Genomic DNA, 18,549 nt, shown 5'->3' with positions numbered 1-18,549 from the left:
TTACTCCAGGTCTGCAGAAGTAAAAGAGAATGAATAAGTACAGTATGGTGCTGGGCCTAAGATAGTTTGCTTGTGGCATGGTTTCCTCTTTAATAATGAGGATTCTTGTTATAATCTTATATTTTGTCCTTTAAAGATAGTCAATCAATCTTATATTTTTGTTCTGATAATTTTGATGTTTTCTCTAAAAACCAATTAAAACCAAAAGCAGGAAAAGACAGCGTGTATGTCTTGTGGATCTGGATCTTGTATAGCTCAAAATTCATGATTTCTTGCACTCAGTAGAAAGAATGTGTAAGAGTAAATTTTGACAGATCGACAAAAGAGTAGACAGGTTGAACTTACCATAATCAAGGAGGCCCTTTTTATATCGCTCCATGCATTGGAGAATGTACTTGAAAGTCTCCACCTCACAAGGGAATGCAAGTGCGCCTGGATTGTCAAACCCGAACTCATCCTCAGCTTTCTTAAGCAGCCGCCTGAATACTGGAAGCCCCAGGTAACCTGTCGGTATGACAAACCTTCGATTCTCTAGTCCGATGTAGACAGGACAATGACCCTTGGGAACATCAGGTGCGGGATCGGGGCTTTGGTAGCCCTCTTCATCTGAGTCACTCTGAATGGATTCTGCCTCAAATCGCTCGTCAATAGGAGTTGGAATACCTGATGCTTTGGTCTGATCCTCTTCCTCACTAACAATAGCTAATTGCTCCCCTTTTTTGCTGACGGTCATTGAATGCCATTTCCGTAGCATCTCCTTCAGCCTGACTATTTGCATGATTCCCGTCAACTTCACGCCTTGATCCCCCATGGTTGGATGAGTGAAAGGGTGCTCCGGAAACAAAGATTTGAATGGCGACGAGCAAGAATCAGGCTCGCCAAGTATTAGCAACGACAACCACAGACACTTCTAAAAAAACAAGAAGACAAGATTAATGACAATGAATGGATGAGGAAAGCTAACGATTTAGTAAATTGTTGGTGAAAAAGAAAAGGATCTGAGAAGAAATCAAGAAGACAAGATTAATGACAATGAAGAATTCAAATAAATGGATGATTTTGCAAGTTACACGAAACAAAGGGCTAATAACAACATGTTTAACTAAGAAACAACACTTACTCTTATATTTTGATTTTCAGTGACTGTTTAATTTAAACCGACAAGAGACTATAAACGTTTCTACATAAATTACAACAGAAGCTCAAGGATCACATCTTGAATTGCTTAGTTGTCAAACTTTTCACAAACAATATGATTTAAACCGACAAGAGACTATAAACGTTTCTACATAAATTACAACAGAAGCTCAAGGATCACATCTTGAATTGCTTAGTTGTCAAACTTTTCACAAACAATATGTATCCTGGTCATGGCTTAACGGGGAGTGACACGATTGAAAGTTAATAAGCATTTTCTTTATTGATATTAAAAAGAATAACCGTGTACGATCATAATATGTGGAATTTTGAACAACTTAGGGACCAGTTATAAATATCAAAAGATACATAGCAATTTGGATACTCACCGGTGAATACTGATCTTACCTATATAATTTACTAGAATGGCAAAAACACAAGATCTGGTTTAAGAATTATCTAAGAGTCAAGACAATACAAACACATATAGCATACAAGAACTAGATGATTTCTATCAATCATACAAACACAAGATTACATACGTAAAGATATAAGTGAAAGGAGAGATTAATTCACCCATCAATCATATACTAAACAAAACAAGAAAAAGTTGTATTCGATCCAAATTAACCATGAAAAACCTATAACCGACTCGTTTATTCCGATGAGTCATATGCAAAATAGAACAAATTACATGCTTTCGTTGATCCCAGCGGTGGAAAATTTGGAAACAAAACGCTATTTCCGAGGAATCATATTGTAAGTAGGATAAATGCATGATTTCTTTGATCTAGGCCATGAAAAATCTATGCACAGGTTGTTTGTTTCCTCCATGAAAGGTAAGAAACAATCGAACATGAAGCAGAAAAAGAAAAAAAGAACCTAATCGACTGCACTCGTATTAGACATTAGTTTCCTCGAGAAACAAGATCAAGACCAGAAACACTTCGATCATTGAATCGAAAAAAAGGCGATTGATTGAGGAAGGAGAACCGATCTTACCTTCTGCAATGGAATTGCGATCACAAGAAGCCGAACAGAGACGCTGTCATTGCGGAAGGGAAAAAAAGGGGCTTACGGATATAAATAGGGAAGCGAGAGAGGAGGGGCACTCGCTCGAAGGATAAATTTTAAATGACACTTTTGACCCAGACACTTTTCAGAAATTACTAATGTTGCATCCGCTATGCGGGCTGCTTCAATTCCTGCCAGGGGTACTTTTGGAATACCAAAAAAAGAAAGAGGAAACGGACACGTGTCGAGCATTCAGCCACAGCGGCGAAGCGGGATATTGGAATGAGCTGGATGTGTCATCCTGCCCGTTAAGATTATAAATCGGACGGTCAGGAATGGACTGAAACGGTATCGGTGTGATCTGCATGGGCTAAGTTCGAATAAATTTGAAATGACATTGCAACGTAATAATAATCCATTGAGACTAATATTGATGAAACAGTTAATTTATTTTTAATTCATCAGTTCTATCTACGGTTGAATTTTCAAATACTGCGTAAATTATTATTTTTTTAAAATATATCGATAATTATACAAGGATTTTTATAGCAATCTTATTTAATAGGATAAAGTTTAGTCAATAAATGACCATTTCATGCGGTGGAATTTCTAAAATAGGTAATTAACTTTTAGATTTTCTAAAAGTATATTTATTTTCTATTTTATACTGCGCGTATCCATTTAAAAATCAAATATTTTTTATACTAATAATTTTTTAAATCAGTTGATTAATTTTTAAAATATATTGATAACTATGATAATATAATTGAAGATAAAATTATAAATAGAAGGATTTTTATAATCAATCTTATTTAATAGGATAAATTTTAATCTATAATTGACCATTTAAAATAGTGGAATTTCCAAAATACATAACTAACTTTTAGATTTTATAAAAGGTATATTTATTTTCCACTTTATCCTTTCATCTAGAGATAACAATGGATCTTGGTCGGATTAGATTTCATATTCTTGGTCCTTATACCCATCGAGTATTATTTTCATACCTCTACCCATTAAATATATCTTCTATATTAGTAGTTTTTTAAAAATATATCTTCTATATTTTAAAATAGTGAGTAAATTATTATTTTTTAAAATATATTGGATTCATAGTCATAAAGAGAATATAAGATGTTTGTATTTTTCTAATTGTCTCGTCTTTTATCTCAACATTTTCGCCTACTGTAGGAACTCCTTTAATATGTTTTATATCTTTGCTATTTGACCTTTCCAAATTAAAAATTGACTGTTAAGAACAATCATATGAAAAATACTTTCACGAGCCAAGAGGAGGGTACAGTTCCCGACTGAGCATGAGCCAGAACACATAGGTAAATGAACAAAAACATACTGCAAATCTCTCGGCAGTAAAAACTCAGTTTGAAAGATCTACTCATCAGCAAAAAGCTCCGATCTGAGGCACAAGAGGAAGAAGGGGAGGTTTTACTAAAAATAAACAACTCGCATTCCACTTGAATCCTGCCGCTGAGGATCTCGTGGATGGATCTAACGCTCCGCGCATCAATTCTTCCGTTTTTTTTTTTTTTGCAATCTTTTTCCCTGTACAAGGAAAGGGAGAGGGGGCATAGAGCAGAGAAGGGAAAGAAAGAAGCATCGATCAAACCCTAGTTTTGGGGAGCAATGGCGAGAGGGCATTGCAGGCGTCGGCCTCCCTGCAGACGGAAGCGGACTCGCGCGAGGCAGCAAAAAGGGCGAGGAAGGCTTCGAGGCCCAGCGGAGCCAAGTGGGCCTGGTCCTCGCCTATCGCGTCGAGAACCCATCGGAAGAATGCCGGGTCGCAGGGGATCGCGAGGCCCCCGGCCGGCTGGAAGCCGTACTCCTCCTCCGCCCTCTCCAGCAGCGCCGCGAAGACCGGAAGGTTGAAGAACCGCGCCGGAACCGCGAACCGGCGCCGATCGGGCCCGACGTACACCGCTACAGATCCACCGCCGCCGCCGCCTCCGCGGACGGAGGACCAGAGGCGTAGGCTGAGCACCCGCCACCGCCGCATCGCCTGCTTCAGCCGCACGATCCGCCGGAGCTTGTCCACCTTGTCGACGGCAGAGGGCATGGCGTTTCTCTTCCTTCGAGCAACAACGACCCGCATCACCGTATTTGTTGATCTGCCATGGGAGACAGAAAGAGAGATGAGGTAGGAAAAGACGGACCCTTGGCTTTTTGGAGCTCTCTGTCTTCCACAATATAAAAGAGACGAAAAAGGAGCTTGTGTGCTTCCGACCCTTTCAGCACTTTTTTTAATTTGCCCCCTAAAGTTTATTTCCTCCACCATAACTCGTATCATCGTCCTACTACATTCATTAAAAGATAATAAAGTAAAAGTCCATTAAATTCAAGAAATTTCAACATAACCCTAATAAACTATTCTCATCCAGATGGACATATAAAAGTGGAAAAACTTTGACTCAACGCTTTAAGCCGCTTTGCATGGAAGAAACAAGCATTTCGGGGCATATTAAGTAGCCTAATTCATGCCTCATGACTTTGACCTACAAATAAATAATGAAAATAACAATAAAAACATATACACAGGAATGAGTTGCAGTCCCAATTGCAATCAGGAATAAGCAGGCAAGGGCTTTTCCACCGCACGAACTGCTTCAACCGACTGTGGCAAACAGCCATTGTTGACCATGGCGAACCCTTTGGAGCTCTGAAGTCTTCATTGGGCCCTAAATTTTATGCAGCCATTAAATTCCCAGTCTAACTGTCTAAGTCCAGGCAGAAGAGAGCATGTGATGTGCCACTGACCCATTTGCCGCTGCTCTGTTATGGTTATGAACAAGGAAAGAAGATCCAAGATTACTTTGACTACTAGCTCAATTCTAAGAAATAAGAGCACGAGACAAATAGCAGTGGGAGATAGGACGATCGGATTGTATTAATGGGAGAGGAGATGCAGGAAAAGATCGCCTTGACAAAAGGAGTGCTGTGCGGCACTCTGCCTTTCTTCTTGTAAATGAGCAGGTTTCAGAGAGCAGAGCTGAAGCAGAGTTCAAACAGAGAGCAAACGCAGACCATGGAAACGTGGTCTGTCTCCAGAAAAATCAATTTCTTTTTTAAATTCAGTTTCAAATTTTCTCACAAAATCCAAAAAAGTACAAACAATTCAACCAGCTGATACTTCACGTGCAATGCATGTGTAAGTAGCAGTGGGTTTAAATGAAGTGAACGGTTTATTCCTCTCATAATTTATCAATAATTTCGCAGGTAAAAATTAAAAGTACCTTAAAAGAAATCTTAAATGACGACCTTTTAAACAAAGTAATTAAAAATGTACCTTGTAAGATATTTTGTTTTAATAATATCTTTTATTCCAGCATAATAACTGCTGCAATAATATTTTTTATTTTCAGGACTATTAGTTACAATTGACTGATATAATATATAGAAAATATTTTATAGCTGTTAATATATGTAACAGTTAATATAATACTGTCCTAATATTATAGGAGCTACTTAATAAGTGATTTTTTATAAAATTTAAATAATTTTAATTAAGTAGATAAAAAATATTTTGATTTAATGTTAATAGTTTTAGATATCGAACTTTAAAATTTTAGGATTTAATTATGAGTATATAGCTGTTATTAAATATTTGCAGTCACACATAGTGTAGAAACTAGGGGTGAGTAGTCAATCCGTCAAACCGACCAACCCGCTTATACCGACCCGAACCGAACCGAAAAAAAATAATCCGCCGGATATAGGGCCGGATGTAGGGTCCTAATATTGCATTATCTGATCTAGTAGGGCCGGATAGTTTTTTATCTCAATAACCGAACCAACCCGATCCGATCACCCCTACTTGTAGCAACTAATGTTGATAAGCTGTTACACGTTGTAGTAACTACTGCCGATAAGCTGCTACACGTTGTAATAGTTATTTCCGATTAGCTGCTATAACGTGTAATGAGTAATGTCTATTATCATTTTAAATTTTTTTTTTTGTTATATTTATATTTATATTTTATATTTCATTGGATATAGGGTCGGATATCCAAATAACTGACAACCCGTCGGATATCTGAAACATAAGAACCGCCAGATATAGGGCCGAATGTAGGTCCCGATTTTGCATTATCTGAACTAGTAGGGCCGGATAGTTTTTTACCCCAATAACCGAACCAACCCGATCCGTGATCACCCCTAGTAGAAACACTCCACGAGCATTGATTTAGGCATATGCTGATATGCGTTCAAGTGAGAAAAGAAGTAGAAAAGGGTTGTTGTGTTATGTATTCGGAGGAGATCGAAGCACAGCGGACGTGTTGCCAGAATTCTGTCGAGACCATGTGTCTTGTGGAGAAGAAGAACATTTGAGACGTAAGAGAGGTTTGGTTCGTAGAACCTTTCAATTTGTAATCCTCCTTCCAACGATGAGCACCAGATCAACAAATATAGTCTGAAAAATCAGTTCGACTAACTCGGTGTAAGTGTTTACGGCTTTTATATTGTAAAATTTATGCACTTTAAAATTTTACAATGGTATCAGAGCAATAGGTTGTATGAATTTATTATTATTCATTAGCTTCTCGAGTTCCTTCTTGAAGATCGCGAAGAACAACGGAGGAGACCTCGCTGCCGACAGGCACAAATTGATTGTCGCATGAAGAATGTGATCTCGTAGTTAAGGCGCACAAACTCACCATTGCATTAATGAGATTTTGCGGTTGAATCGGGCCTCAAGCCCCCTGTTCAAGACCAGAGAACTCCAGCAACTGCATCGGGAGGCCGTTGATCAGCAGTCGCTCTGGCTGTCGTGTTCGTTGCGACAGAGGAAGTGGGCGGGGGCGTGCGGTGGAGACGCTGTGCGAAGAGAAGAAGAGAAATTTTTCTTCCTCAAAAGAAAAGGGGTAAAATTGTATGCAGTCCCAATCATAAACTCAACTTTGTATGTAATCCTCATTGATTAAAATCTTTGTTTCCACTTCCTAGTAAAAAATAATAGACACTAATTTACCTAATTATCTCTGATATTTTAAGTATATAAAAAGTTCAAAAATGAGTATAATTTTTCTTAAATTCAGTACATTAAACTAAAATTCAGTATTTTTTTTATGAAATTAAGCACGACTCTTTTTCCACTTTAATTAGATAAAAAATATACTAGATTTTCTTTAAACGATAATCAATTAAATAGAAAATATATTAGATTTTCTTTGAATTGTGTTGAATTTAGAAGGAATTATATTAAGTAGGAAAAAAAATCATGTTCAATTTGATAGAAAATATACTAAAATCTAGTTTAAAGTGTTGAACCCCGTGAAAGTTTTGATGTGATCAACCAAGCTTAGGTTAGATCATTCTTTGTGTTTGATCCATGTGTCTAAGTGTGCAGGAACTTAGGAGCGCAGGAAGTCGAGCGGAAGACGCAGCTAGCGAGAAGGACGGCACGGGAAGGGAGCCGAGGGGCTCGGTGCGTCCGAAGGACGAGAGAGCTGTGGAAGAGTACACCCGGTGTGCGTGAAGAACATGCGCGGTGTTCGAGGGACGTAAAGCCGGGACGAAAGACTGCTCGAGGAGAAGGCCGGGAATTGGGTTCGGGTGAGCCCTATTCCGAATGGTCGAAATCACCCAAAGAAGCTGAACCAGAGCAAGTCAACTTCCAGTTGACTTGTCAATGGTTCGGTCGATCGAACCCCCTGATCGGTCGACCGAACCCCTCTCAATCAGCAGCCAACCGCCAATGCCACGTCAGAAGCTGACCGTTGGTAAAGCTGATCGGTCGACCAAACCGAAGTTAATCCAGAGACTTAGTCGAGCAAGTTAATCGGGCCAACTCAGCTGGAGACCGTTGGCCGATCGGTCGACCGAATATAAGGATCGGTCGACCGAACCAAAGCTCAATCATCAGAGACTGCACTTGGACAGAAGACTGGCAGGTATAGCAGGTTCGGTCGACCGAACCTGGGGATCGGTTGACCGATCCCTCTCGAGTCAAACCTGATCCCGAAGGTTCAGGTTATCTGATAAGCTCTATAACCCCTATATAAAGGAGGTCTCGGGTAGCTATTCAGAACAAGGAAATCGAACTACAATTTCTGTACTTTCATTCTAGCAATAGTTCTGTGCTTCCAAGTGTGTAAAAGGTTTCTCCGCCTTCAGAGAAGGAGATCGTTCATAGCGCTTTATTACTGCCTTGGATTAACAACCTTCTTGGTTGTAACCAAGTAAATAGCTGAGTCCTTCTTTTCTGTTCATAGTTTAGTTTTGTTTAAATTTATAACTATTGCATTTATTTGAGTTTAAATTGGTTGAGGAGGGTATAACTTTTATTTTCAGGCAATTCACCCCCCTCTTGCCGGTCTCCGCTGCACCAACAAGTGGTATCAGAGCCCAACAGCCTCAGAGGGACTAACCGCCATCTGAAGCACAAAGATCAGAACCATGGTCGGCGTGAACATTCATCCCCCAAAGTTCGACGGAGATTTCGCTACATGGAAGCGAAAAATGGAGGTATTCTTTAAAACTGAATTTGATATACACTTAATTATGAAATATGGATATGCAGCGCCGAAAGATAAAGAAGAAAACACGTGGAGCAAGAAGGAGCAAGCCGATTTTGTCGCCAACGGAAATGCTGAGTTCCACCTGCTCAACGTTCTGCCACCTCAGGAGGTAAATCGGATCGGAAGCTACAACTCCGCGAAAGATCTTTGGCAAAAATTCCTGGAGCTTCACGAAGGTACTTCCGAAGTGAAGCTAGCAAGGCGCGACATCCTCCTGACCCAGTTGACGAACCTCCGGATGAACCAGGGCGAAAAGGTAGCGCTCAACTCCAAGCAAGGATCAAAGAGCTGATCACGCAACTAACCAATCTTGGAGAAGAAGTAACGAACCGGGACTCGATCCGGTACACGCTCAACACCTTCCCGAGAACTCCCGAGTGGGCCTCCTTAGTAGATGCGTACTACATCTCTAAGGACTTCGAGGTAAGTACTCTAGAACATTTGTTTTCTACTTTCGAACTTCACGAATCTCGAGTTGCAGAACCAAATGGAGTAGAGAAGTCTAGTCAGAACATTGCCTTAAAGGCAAGATTAAACGGTTTTGACTCCGAAGCCTCGATCGACGAATCCGAAGCGGCATTACTGGTAAGACGCTTTAATAATTTTTTAAAATCTAATAAATTTAAATCGCAGTAAAAAAAGTTCCAGCAAAAGAAAAGGGTGGTTCATTGCTACAATTGCAACGAAGAAGGACATATAAAAGATGACTGCCTAAAGTTGAAGAGCAAAAGTAAAGAAAAGAGTAAGAAGCCAACTCGACCCAAATACAACCTAAAGGCCACGTGGGATGATTCATCGTCCTCCGAATCCGAAGTCGAAGAATTTTCGGGACTAGCACTGATGGCCAACCATCAGCTAGAAGAAACGTCTAGCTCAGAAATGAGCATAGATAAAGGGGGAGGAACAACAGAAGAAGAAGAAAGCTGTGATGAAGGGGGAGCATCGCAAGACGAGGTAAGTAAGGTACGTGCCCTAAACTCTAAACAGTCCTTTCGTTTTATAAAAGCTCTTTCTAAAGAATTAGATAAAGTAGAAAAGGAAAATGAATATTTGAAATCAGAAAATGAAGTTTTAAAATTAGAAATTAAAAAATTGAAAACTGATGCATATTTTAAAAATATTTTTCCACATTCAAAATTAAAATTATATAGAAAATTAAACTAGTATATAAGAAAACATCAGTACCAACTTAGAAGAATACCCAAAAAATATGTACCCCCTAAGTTTTTGACCAACCCTGTAGGTAGGAACCTTTATTGAGTTTCAAAATCTTTACTAGTTTAAAATTTCTCTTTTTTAAAAGTTTACAGTGAGAAAATTAAACATTGAGATTCTTTATGGAAGCTTTGTCTAAAGAAATGGTTGTTGCTCCAATAACCAAGAAGGCCTAGTGCCTCGCCACGACCTGGAAGCCGAAATATAGAAATAAAAATGTTTAATTAACTTTATGATAAAAGCATTAAAATTAGAATTAAATAATGCTTTGAAAAGTTTTTAAACATTTCCTTAAAAATTCCTTAAATTTTTTAATTCTCTAGAAAAAAAATGTTTCTTGAAAATTTTACTTAGATTTTTTTTTAAATTCTAAAAATTAATTTTAACTTGAAAATTTTTCAAAACTTAAACATTTTTGAAATTAAACCTAACTCAGTTTTTTTTAATTAATCTTTTAACTTTGATTTTTTTTTTGGAAATACTTGAATTTTGAAATATATATATATATATATTTATATATATCATCAATTTTTCCAAAGTTCAAATTTGTTTGCACCCCATTTTTGCTGTGATCAAAGGGGGAGAATAAAGATAAGTTCAGTTAGGGGAAGTTAGTTAATTTTTTTTTTAATTTACATGTTGTAATTTATTTTAAAGTTACAAATTTATGCCTGAATTGTTAGTTTAGTAGTCTCTTTAAATTACTATCTGTTTGTTTTACCCAAACCTGAACTACGCCCGAAAATTCTTGAAACTGCATTATAAATATTCTATGATTTTTCTGGAATTTTTAGATATTTTTCTGGAATTTTCCGAGTAGCGGAAGCAACAAAAATAATTAGAACCGCAAAATAGCTTAGGCAAGAATCGAACCCGAGACCTATGGCTTAGGGATAATGTTGGGAACCAGTTGAATCCAGCAGGGCCGTGCTGAAAGGAAAGGGGACCAATTATATTTATAATTGGGTTGGCCGAATTAGTTACTTAGTATAAATAGGAAGGTTAAGTTGGGGGTTGGTTTATTTTGAGAACTGGGTTCGGCAACATCAAATTTCACCGTGACCTATCCCTCTCCCAAAAACCTTCACCGCCGCCCACTCCTCTTCTTCCTCCTCTCTCGGCGCCCAAGCCCCAAGGACTCTCGGGTCATCTTCCGGCGACGACTCCAACACGAAAGAGGTTCTTCTCCGCGAGAGGAACGCAAAGACGTGAGCGGATCGTCGAGAAGGTCATCTCCACCGGAATTCTAGCGAATAGAATCGTAAGAAATTACGAACAGGAGGTAAGAAACCCCTCACCTGCAGTATAATAGCTACCGTTTGATTTTCTGTGCATTAGTTTAGTTATATGCGTATGTTTTCGACATATAGGGTGTATTTAACCTTCCTCGCAGGTTTAGGGATTTAGTGAGTACCTTTAGATGGGACGGACACGTCTTTTCTCCTTCAGTTGGAGGTTTAGATGTTGTTGGGTGCCTAAAGGTAGTCTCCCTAATAGAGAGGGGAGTTAAAGCACACTAGGTGGTCGATTAAATAACTAGCTTAGAAAAAATGCAACCTAGGTATTTTTATTAGCACAGTTGAATGCATTAGAAGCATCTAAATCAGTAAATCAGTTATCCTAGCTTATATGGGACTACGGTCCAATGGGTGGGCTCCCACAGTCGCATCTAGGTTCAGACAACCTAGCTCTAGGTTCAGACAACCTAGCTCTAGGTTCAGATAACCTAGAAACAGCTATTTAGAACAGTTTAGCTATACTCAGTATTTTACTTTTCAGTTGGCACTGTACTGGATTAGATATCCATTGGGCTGGGCTCCCATAGTCGGTCCCTAGGTTTAGATAACCTAGTAGCTCTACTAAATTCGGGATTTGCAACCCCGGGTCTAGTTAGAGATGCGCGCATAGCAAGTGCAGTTGCCGGGCCCAAACAGCAGCATGATTACTATTTTCACTTATTATGATATTAGCTTTCAAACTCTTAATCTAATCCAGTGATTATAGTTTAAGATCAGTTTTGGCTTAGTTCAGTTTCAGTCAGTATCATGCTCCAGCTTAGTTTTTCCGTGTGAATATGCATGATAACTTTATGTGCAGTTGTTATCCATGTTTATATGTTCAGCTTTAGATATGCCATGATTGTATGCTTATATGCCATGCCATGCTTAGTTTATTCAGTATATCCAGCATAGGTTTTAAACAGCATGATTTAAAATCATATTTGCATCGTTGCATGTTTTTGTGAGGTAGATGGTTTCTTACTAAGCTTTTTAGCTTATAGATACTACTTTTCTTATACTGCAGATAAAGGTAAAGGAAAAGTGGACCAGTAGCGGAGGCTGGAGGTCAATGCAGATCAAGATGTGTGTGGAAGGAACTGGAATAAAAGATCCTCAGGGGTTTTAGCAAGCTTAAATAGTAGAAGTCTTAGTATTTCTTCTTTTATGCAATTTTGAACCTTAGAGTGTTTAAATCATGGGAGATTCATTTAGTTTGTTAGTAATTATGTTAGAATGTTGGTTAATAGTTGTTAGAATGTATTTCCATTGATTTTAGAATCGTTGTGTGAGATTTTGGCACGCCAAAGTGCTGAAATCAGAGTTCCCGGGCGAAATCAGAACTCTGATCGGTCTCCAGACCGATCAGAGCCTGGGCAGTGCCACTGGATCGGTCAGCCGACCGATCCAGATAGATACAGTATGCTACTGTATCCTCCTGGATCGGTCAGCCGACCGATCCAGCGCGATACAGTAGCGATTGCAGGTGTTCGGGTGCCTGGATCGGTCAGTCGACCGATCCAGACATACCTGGATCGGTCTGACCGACCGATCCAGCCACACCTGGATCGGTCAGCCGACCGATCCAGTTGGGAACAGAAACTTCCCCAGCTTCGATCGATCTGTAGATCGATCAGCAGGCCGGTAGGTAGTTGGGAAGTTAGTTTCTAGTCCCTAGCTCAGTTGGGATGTTCAGTTTCCCCTTCTTAGCATATGTACACCAGCAAAGAAGGTCTTTAAACCTTTCTTATCAGTTGTATCCGTCATTAGTAGAGTAAAATTTTAATTAGCCCAGCTTTCCGCACAGTATAGTTTAGCATTATTGTGACGATCGGCCTTACAGCCAGTGCCCAGAAGGCGGGTCGTTACAGATGCACATCAAAAAGGGGGAGATTGTTGAACCACGTGGTAGTTTTGATGTGATCAACCAAGCTTAGGTTAGGTCCTGCTTTGTGTTTGATCCATGTGTCTAAGTGTGCAGGAACTTAGGAGCGCAGGAAGTCGAGCGGAAGACGCAGTTAGCGAGAAGGACGACACGGGAAGGGAGTCGACGGGCTCGGTGCGTCCGAAAGACGAGAGAGCTGCGGAAGAGTACACCCGATGGGCGTGAAGAACATGCACGGTGTTCGAGGGACGTAAAGCCGGGACGAAAGACTGCTCGAGGAGAAGGCCGGGAACTGGGTTCGGGTGAGCCCTATTCCGGATGACCGAAATCACCCAAAGAAGCCGAACCAGAGCAAGTCAACTGGAAGTTGACTTGTCAATGGTTCGGTCGACCGAACCCCCTGATCGGTCAACCGAACCCCTCTCAATCAGCAACCAACCGCCAATGCCACGTCAGAAGCTGACCGTTGGTAAAGCTGATCAGTCGACTGAATCTCCTGATCGGTCGACCGAACCGAAGTTAATCTAGAGACTTAGTCGAGCAAGTTAATCGGGCCAACTCAGCTGGAGACCGTTGGTCGATCGGTCGACCGAACATAAGGATCGGTCGATCGAACCAAAGCTCAATCATCAGAGACTGTACCTGGACAGAAGACTGGGCAGGTACAGCAGGTTCGGTCGACCGAACCTGGGGATCGGTCGACCGATCCCTCTCGAGTCAAACCTGATCCCGAAGGTTCAGGTTATCTGATAAGCTCTAGAACCCCTATATAAAGGAGGTCTCGGGTAGCTATTCAGAACAAGGAAATCGAACTACAATTTCTGTACTTTCATTCTAGCAATAGTTCTGTGCTTCCAAGTGTGTAAAAGGCTTCTCCGCCTTCAGAGAAGGAGATCGTTCATAGCGCTTTATTACTGCCTTGGATTAACAACCTTCTTGGTTGTAACCAAGTAAATAGCTGAGTCCTTCTTTTCTGTTCATAGTTTAGTTTTGTTTAAATTTATAACTATTGCATTTATTTGAGTTTAAATTGGTTGAGGAGGGTATAACTTTTATTTGCAGGCAATTCACCCTCCTCTTGCCGGTCCCCACTCCACCAATATAAAGTGTCGAATTTAAGAGGAATTATACTTATTTTTAGATTTTTAATATCTAAAAAATATGAGGGGTCAATTTTGATAGAAATATATTAGATTCTTGTTTAAAGTGCTAAATTTTCATAGAAATATACTGGATTCTACTTTAAAGTGCTGAATTTAAGAGGAATTATACTCATTTTTGGACTTTTTGTACCTAAAAAATTTGAAGGGCAATTAGGTAATGATATTTGCATGAGAAAGTTGAAGCAAATGAAACTTTGCATGCAGGGAGTGAGAACAAAGTTTTTTAGACATAGGGACTGCATGCAAAGTTAAAGTTGTGATTGGAGATTTTTTTCTAATTTACCGAAAGAAAAGCTTTAATTTAAATAAATCATAGGAAAAAAAGAAATAAAAAAAACATAAGAAACAGAATAAGTTTTCTTGAGTTAATTTTTTCCCCTTTGAAAACAAGACCAGTCTAGTTCAATCAGATCCGAATTTAATTGGAACCATTAGTTGATTTGAACCGGATCAAATATGAGAAATAGAATAAGTTTTTCTTGAGTTAATTTTTTCCCCTTAAAAAATAAGACCAAGTCTAATCAAATCAGGTCTGGTTCAAACTATAGACTAATTTAACTAGATCAATTTGATTCAATCAGACTAATTAAATTTATCCATATTAATCAAAATTTGCCAAAATTGTATATTTGGGCTAGTTTGATTTATTGGGTTGGATATTTTTAGATTTGATCAAATGGGTCAGATTTATTTTAATGGGTTATATTTTGATCAAAATTTGATCAGATTGATGAGCCAAAATTAATCAAATAAATCTTGGTTTGATCAATAGGTCTGAGTCTGAATCAAATGGATTTATGTTACACAATAACAATAGTACATCTTAATTAAATCAGTTCTAATGAGAATAGGACACTAAGTTAATGCTCAAGATAAGGATTCTCAATTGACCAGTCTAGTGTGTTAGTTAATTGGAGCTCCTCAAATAAAGAAAATTTATTTTTCTTATTTATTTATAGATTTTATGTGTTTATTCTATGCATATGTGTAAATTATATTGAATCGATTTTGTTATTGGTTTATCAATTTTGTATTGACATTATTATTTTTAATTCCAGATGCAGAGAGTAATATACACTATGACTCGTCGCAATATGCAACGAAATAAGCTGAGGGGGGTGATTGAAGAGAAAGAGTATGATCCGATTTATCGACTCCAAGAACATATTAGACGGTTGGATTAATTGTTCTGCAAACTCGAACAGAAAGAGTTTCTAATCCTGGATAATTACAGGATTTGGGCTTTGATTCAATCATTGCCGGAACATCCCAAGGTGATAGCATACTATGTATGGGAGCACTATAAAAGGCACATCTCATATGTAAATTGCTTTTCCCACCCCCTCTGACACCACACCTCCCTTTTATCCCCATTAAAATGACTTTTATACCCCTCTACTTGTATTTTATGATATATCTGGTAATTAGCGATGCAATATCATCCTTTAAACCAGTTCACAGAGAGCTCCAGCCATCTCCTCCTCTTCAAGCTCTGGCAGATAGAGGAGGACCGCCACAGTCGTCGTGCCGCATTCCTCGAGGCTCGCATGGACGCCACCAAGCACACCGTCTTCCACCTCTCCTACCTCCTCCGAGCCTTCCACGACCTCTCCTTCACACTCCTCTTCATCACCTCCATCGTCGGCGCCTCTTGCCGTGGCTGGTGGCTCCCTTGCAGCCTTTCCTTGACCACCTCTCTGGTCATCAGGTCGTCGTGCGCGCCTACTAGCGGATACTGCGGCGGCTGCAGAGGGAGCGCGAGGACGAGCGGGCTCTCGCGCAGTGCATGCGGGAGATGCGGATGAAGGTGCAGACTTCGACCTCAACAAGGAGCCACAAAAGAGCTCGAAGTGGATGAAAAGTTCGAGCATGGAGGTCAAGTGGAGGCCGCTCGCTTGGTGCTCGCGCAATCTCGTCACCATTTGCCTCCTTTCCGTCGTCGGAATCTTCTTCCCTGCCTTCTGATTCGTACTCTGCAGTTGACGCTCCACCAAAAAGTTGTTCTTTTCCCCGCTCCAGCGCTCTATTTTGCTCGTGACTACGACCATGTTTCTACTATTTTGGTAATTTTGATTGTCAACTTGTAATTCTTTAACTGTTCTTTATCACTTTGTGTTCAATTGGATGATCTTATCCAAAAAAACTCAAATTTTTATCCAATAAGTCTGTTCTTGTTTATCTTCCACTGATTAAAGATCGAGTCTCCTCTTTGCTGTTCAACAGCAAGCACTGCACGTCTGCACACTCCAACAGAAGACATATTGCACCAATAGAGATTAGAGAAAAATGTTTTATACTTGAGAAAGTTTTCAGAATATTTATCTTTTATTAGTATACAATAACTGATATACAAGATGACCTTTTTCATTTGATTTGAAGATGAACTAACAGATGACTTTTTTCATAATAAAACAACTCAAAAATAGATGAAATATATCTAGTAAATATGAAGCTTTGATCAAATACTTAACGTAAATCTAAGGAAAGCCAACACAAATTGAAAACGACATCACGATTACAGATGAACCATCATCTACTGAAACAAATTAGGAATCAAACTGTACAGAAAAAAGGTCTAAAGCCAATATTTACAGCCACCAATCTTAAGAGAGAAGTATTTTTATTCTTGGAAGCTCCACCATATATTTGAGATGCTGAATCTTACATTAGGAAAGTCTACAATTAAACATGTAACAACATTGTTAAATAAAAAAAAACTGGTTCAAAAAAACAAAACAAAACAAAAAAGAAACAAAACTAAAAAGGGTATAAACGTAAAAGCAAGGGAGGGGAATGTGTCAGGGGAGGTGCGAAAAGCACATCTCATCTCATATTCAGAGTTATATGTAGAGTTACTTTACCATGAGGATCCAGAAGAGGATCCTAAAAAGTTTGATGAGGATCCAGAAGAGGATCTTGAAAATTTTGAGGAGGATTCAGAAGAGGATCTTGAAGATTATGAGAAGGATTCAGAAGAGCATTTGAATATAGATCAAATGGATAATCCTAAAGCTAATCTACTTAAAATTGTCCTAATTGAGTCCAAGATAAATGAGATAGTACTGCCCATTGCACTAGTATTTTTCTTAATGGGAGTGATGTAAGTTTATCTATTTTATTAGAATTTTGTTGTTATTAATGCTATTATGTATGAATAGTATTAGTCCATTTAGTTCTTGAAATATTATGTTATGTGTTAACTGTAAATACCCCAGGTAAGTTTTAATGTGATTAACCGGATTAAGTTAGGTTATATATTTTTTATGTCTTGTGTCTAAGTGTGTAGAGACTCAGAACACAAGGAGTTGAGCAGAAGACGCAGAAGGATGAGACATTAATAATTCCCCCAGTTGACGATGAGGAACCTCAAATGGTTGAGGAATGAGATGCTCAGTTAGAGAAGAATGGAAAGTTACAATGGATGAAGAAATGAAGTCTATGAAAAAAAATTAAGTTTGATATTTAATCGATCTTTCTCTAGATCGAAGCTATTAGGAATAAGTGGATTCTCATTATTAAGAGGAAAGCAGATGAATCGATTAATCGATAAAAACTCGACTAGATGATATACCCAAATGGAGGGTATTGATTTTGAAGAGACAATCTCCCTTGTTGTGAAGTTTATATCGATATGTGTCATCCTAGTTATAGTAGCACATTTTGACTTGGAATTACATTAGATGAATGTAAAAATGATTTTTCTTAATGATAAATTTGACGAGGAAATCTATATGACACAGCTAAAAGATTATATTACTGAAAGCCAAGAGAATAGAGTATGTAAATTTAAATAGTCTATATATAGACTAAAGCAAATATCAAGACAATAGAACATAATATTGCTAAAGATAGTGTGAGTTATGTTACAATGTTATGTGAGAGTTAATCTGCTATAATTATTTTATAAGGATCCTAAATATCATAGCAAGGACAAACACATAAAAATTAAGTATAATTTATAAATAATATTATTGATAAAAAAAAGATAATCCTTGAGTATAACTCTACACGTGCTATGCTTACAGTTCCTATTACTAAACCATTGACTAAAGAGTCATTTCAAGGATATATGAAGTATTTGAGATTTTGTAAAATATAACATATAATAAATATATGAAAATATCATGATCTATTCAGTGTATATGTTGTTGTCATATTTTGGATAAAATTCTCAGCGAACATGTTGGTAGGTTGAGATTGGTTCACTCACATAAATAATTATCTTTATTTGTTAAATATAAATAGAGGTAAAGCCATTACTTATGAGACAATTTATGTAACTATGAATAGAGACATACCCATAAGTTTGTGTCACTTTGATAATT

At 38.5% G+C, this 18,549-nt stretch overlaps 2 protein-coding genes and 1 pseudogene across 2 annotated transcripts; 1 reads left to right on the top strand and 2 right to left on the bottom strand.

Moving 5' to 3' along the window:
• Positions 1 to 2,186, bottom strand: LOC122044771 (auxin-responsive protein SAUR50-like). Its single transcript, XM_042604955.1, has 3 exons — positions 2,140 to 2,186; positions 346 to 910; positions 1 to 11 (listed from the first exon to the last, which is right to left on the bottom strand). The coding sequence occupies exons 2-3, from the start codon at positions 809 to 811 to the stop codon at positions 1 to 3; spliced, it is 477 nt and encodes a 158-aa protein (XP_042460889.1). The 5' UTR covers positions 812 to 910; positions 2,140 to 2,186.
• A 1,586-nt stretch (positions 2,187 to 3,772) lies between these two features.
• Positions 3,773 to 4,261, bottom strand: LOC122044755 (auxin-responsive protein SAUR50-like). Its single transcript, XM_042604954.1, has one exon. The coding sequence runs from the start codon at positions 4,259 to 4,261 to the stop codon at positions 3,773 to 3,775; it is 489 nt and encodes a 162-aa protein (XP_042460888.1).
• Positions 4,262 to 15,654: 11,393 nt separating this feature from the next.
• LOC122044739 lies at positions 15,655 to 16,189 on the top strand (annotated as a pseudogene).
• The last annotated feature ends 2,360 nt before the right edge of the window (positions 16,190 to 18,549 follow it).

This window comes from Zingiber officinale, chromosome 1B (assembly GCF_018446385.1).
Source record: "Zingiber officinale cultivar Zhangliang chromosome 1B, Zo_v1.1, whole genome shotgun sequence".
Lineage (NCBI taxonomy): Eukaryota > Viridiplantae > Streptophyta > Magnoliopsida > Zingiberales > Zingiberaceae > Zingiber > Zingiber officinale.
This window is presented reverse-complemented; position numbering and strand designations above follow the sequence as displayed.

Coding starts and splice junctions, on each gene's coding strand:
- LOC122044755 (XM_042604954.1), bottom strand. CDS start 4,261: ATGCGGGTCGTTGTTGCTCGAAGGAAGAGAAACGCCATGCCCTCTGCC.
- LOC122044771 (XM_042604955.1), bottom strand. CDS start 811: ATGGGGGATCAAGGCGTGAAGTTGACGGGAATCATGCAAATAGTCAGG.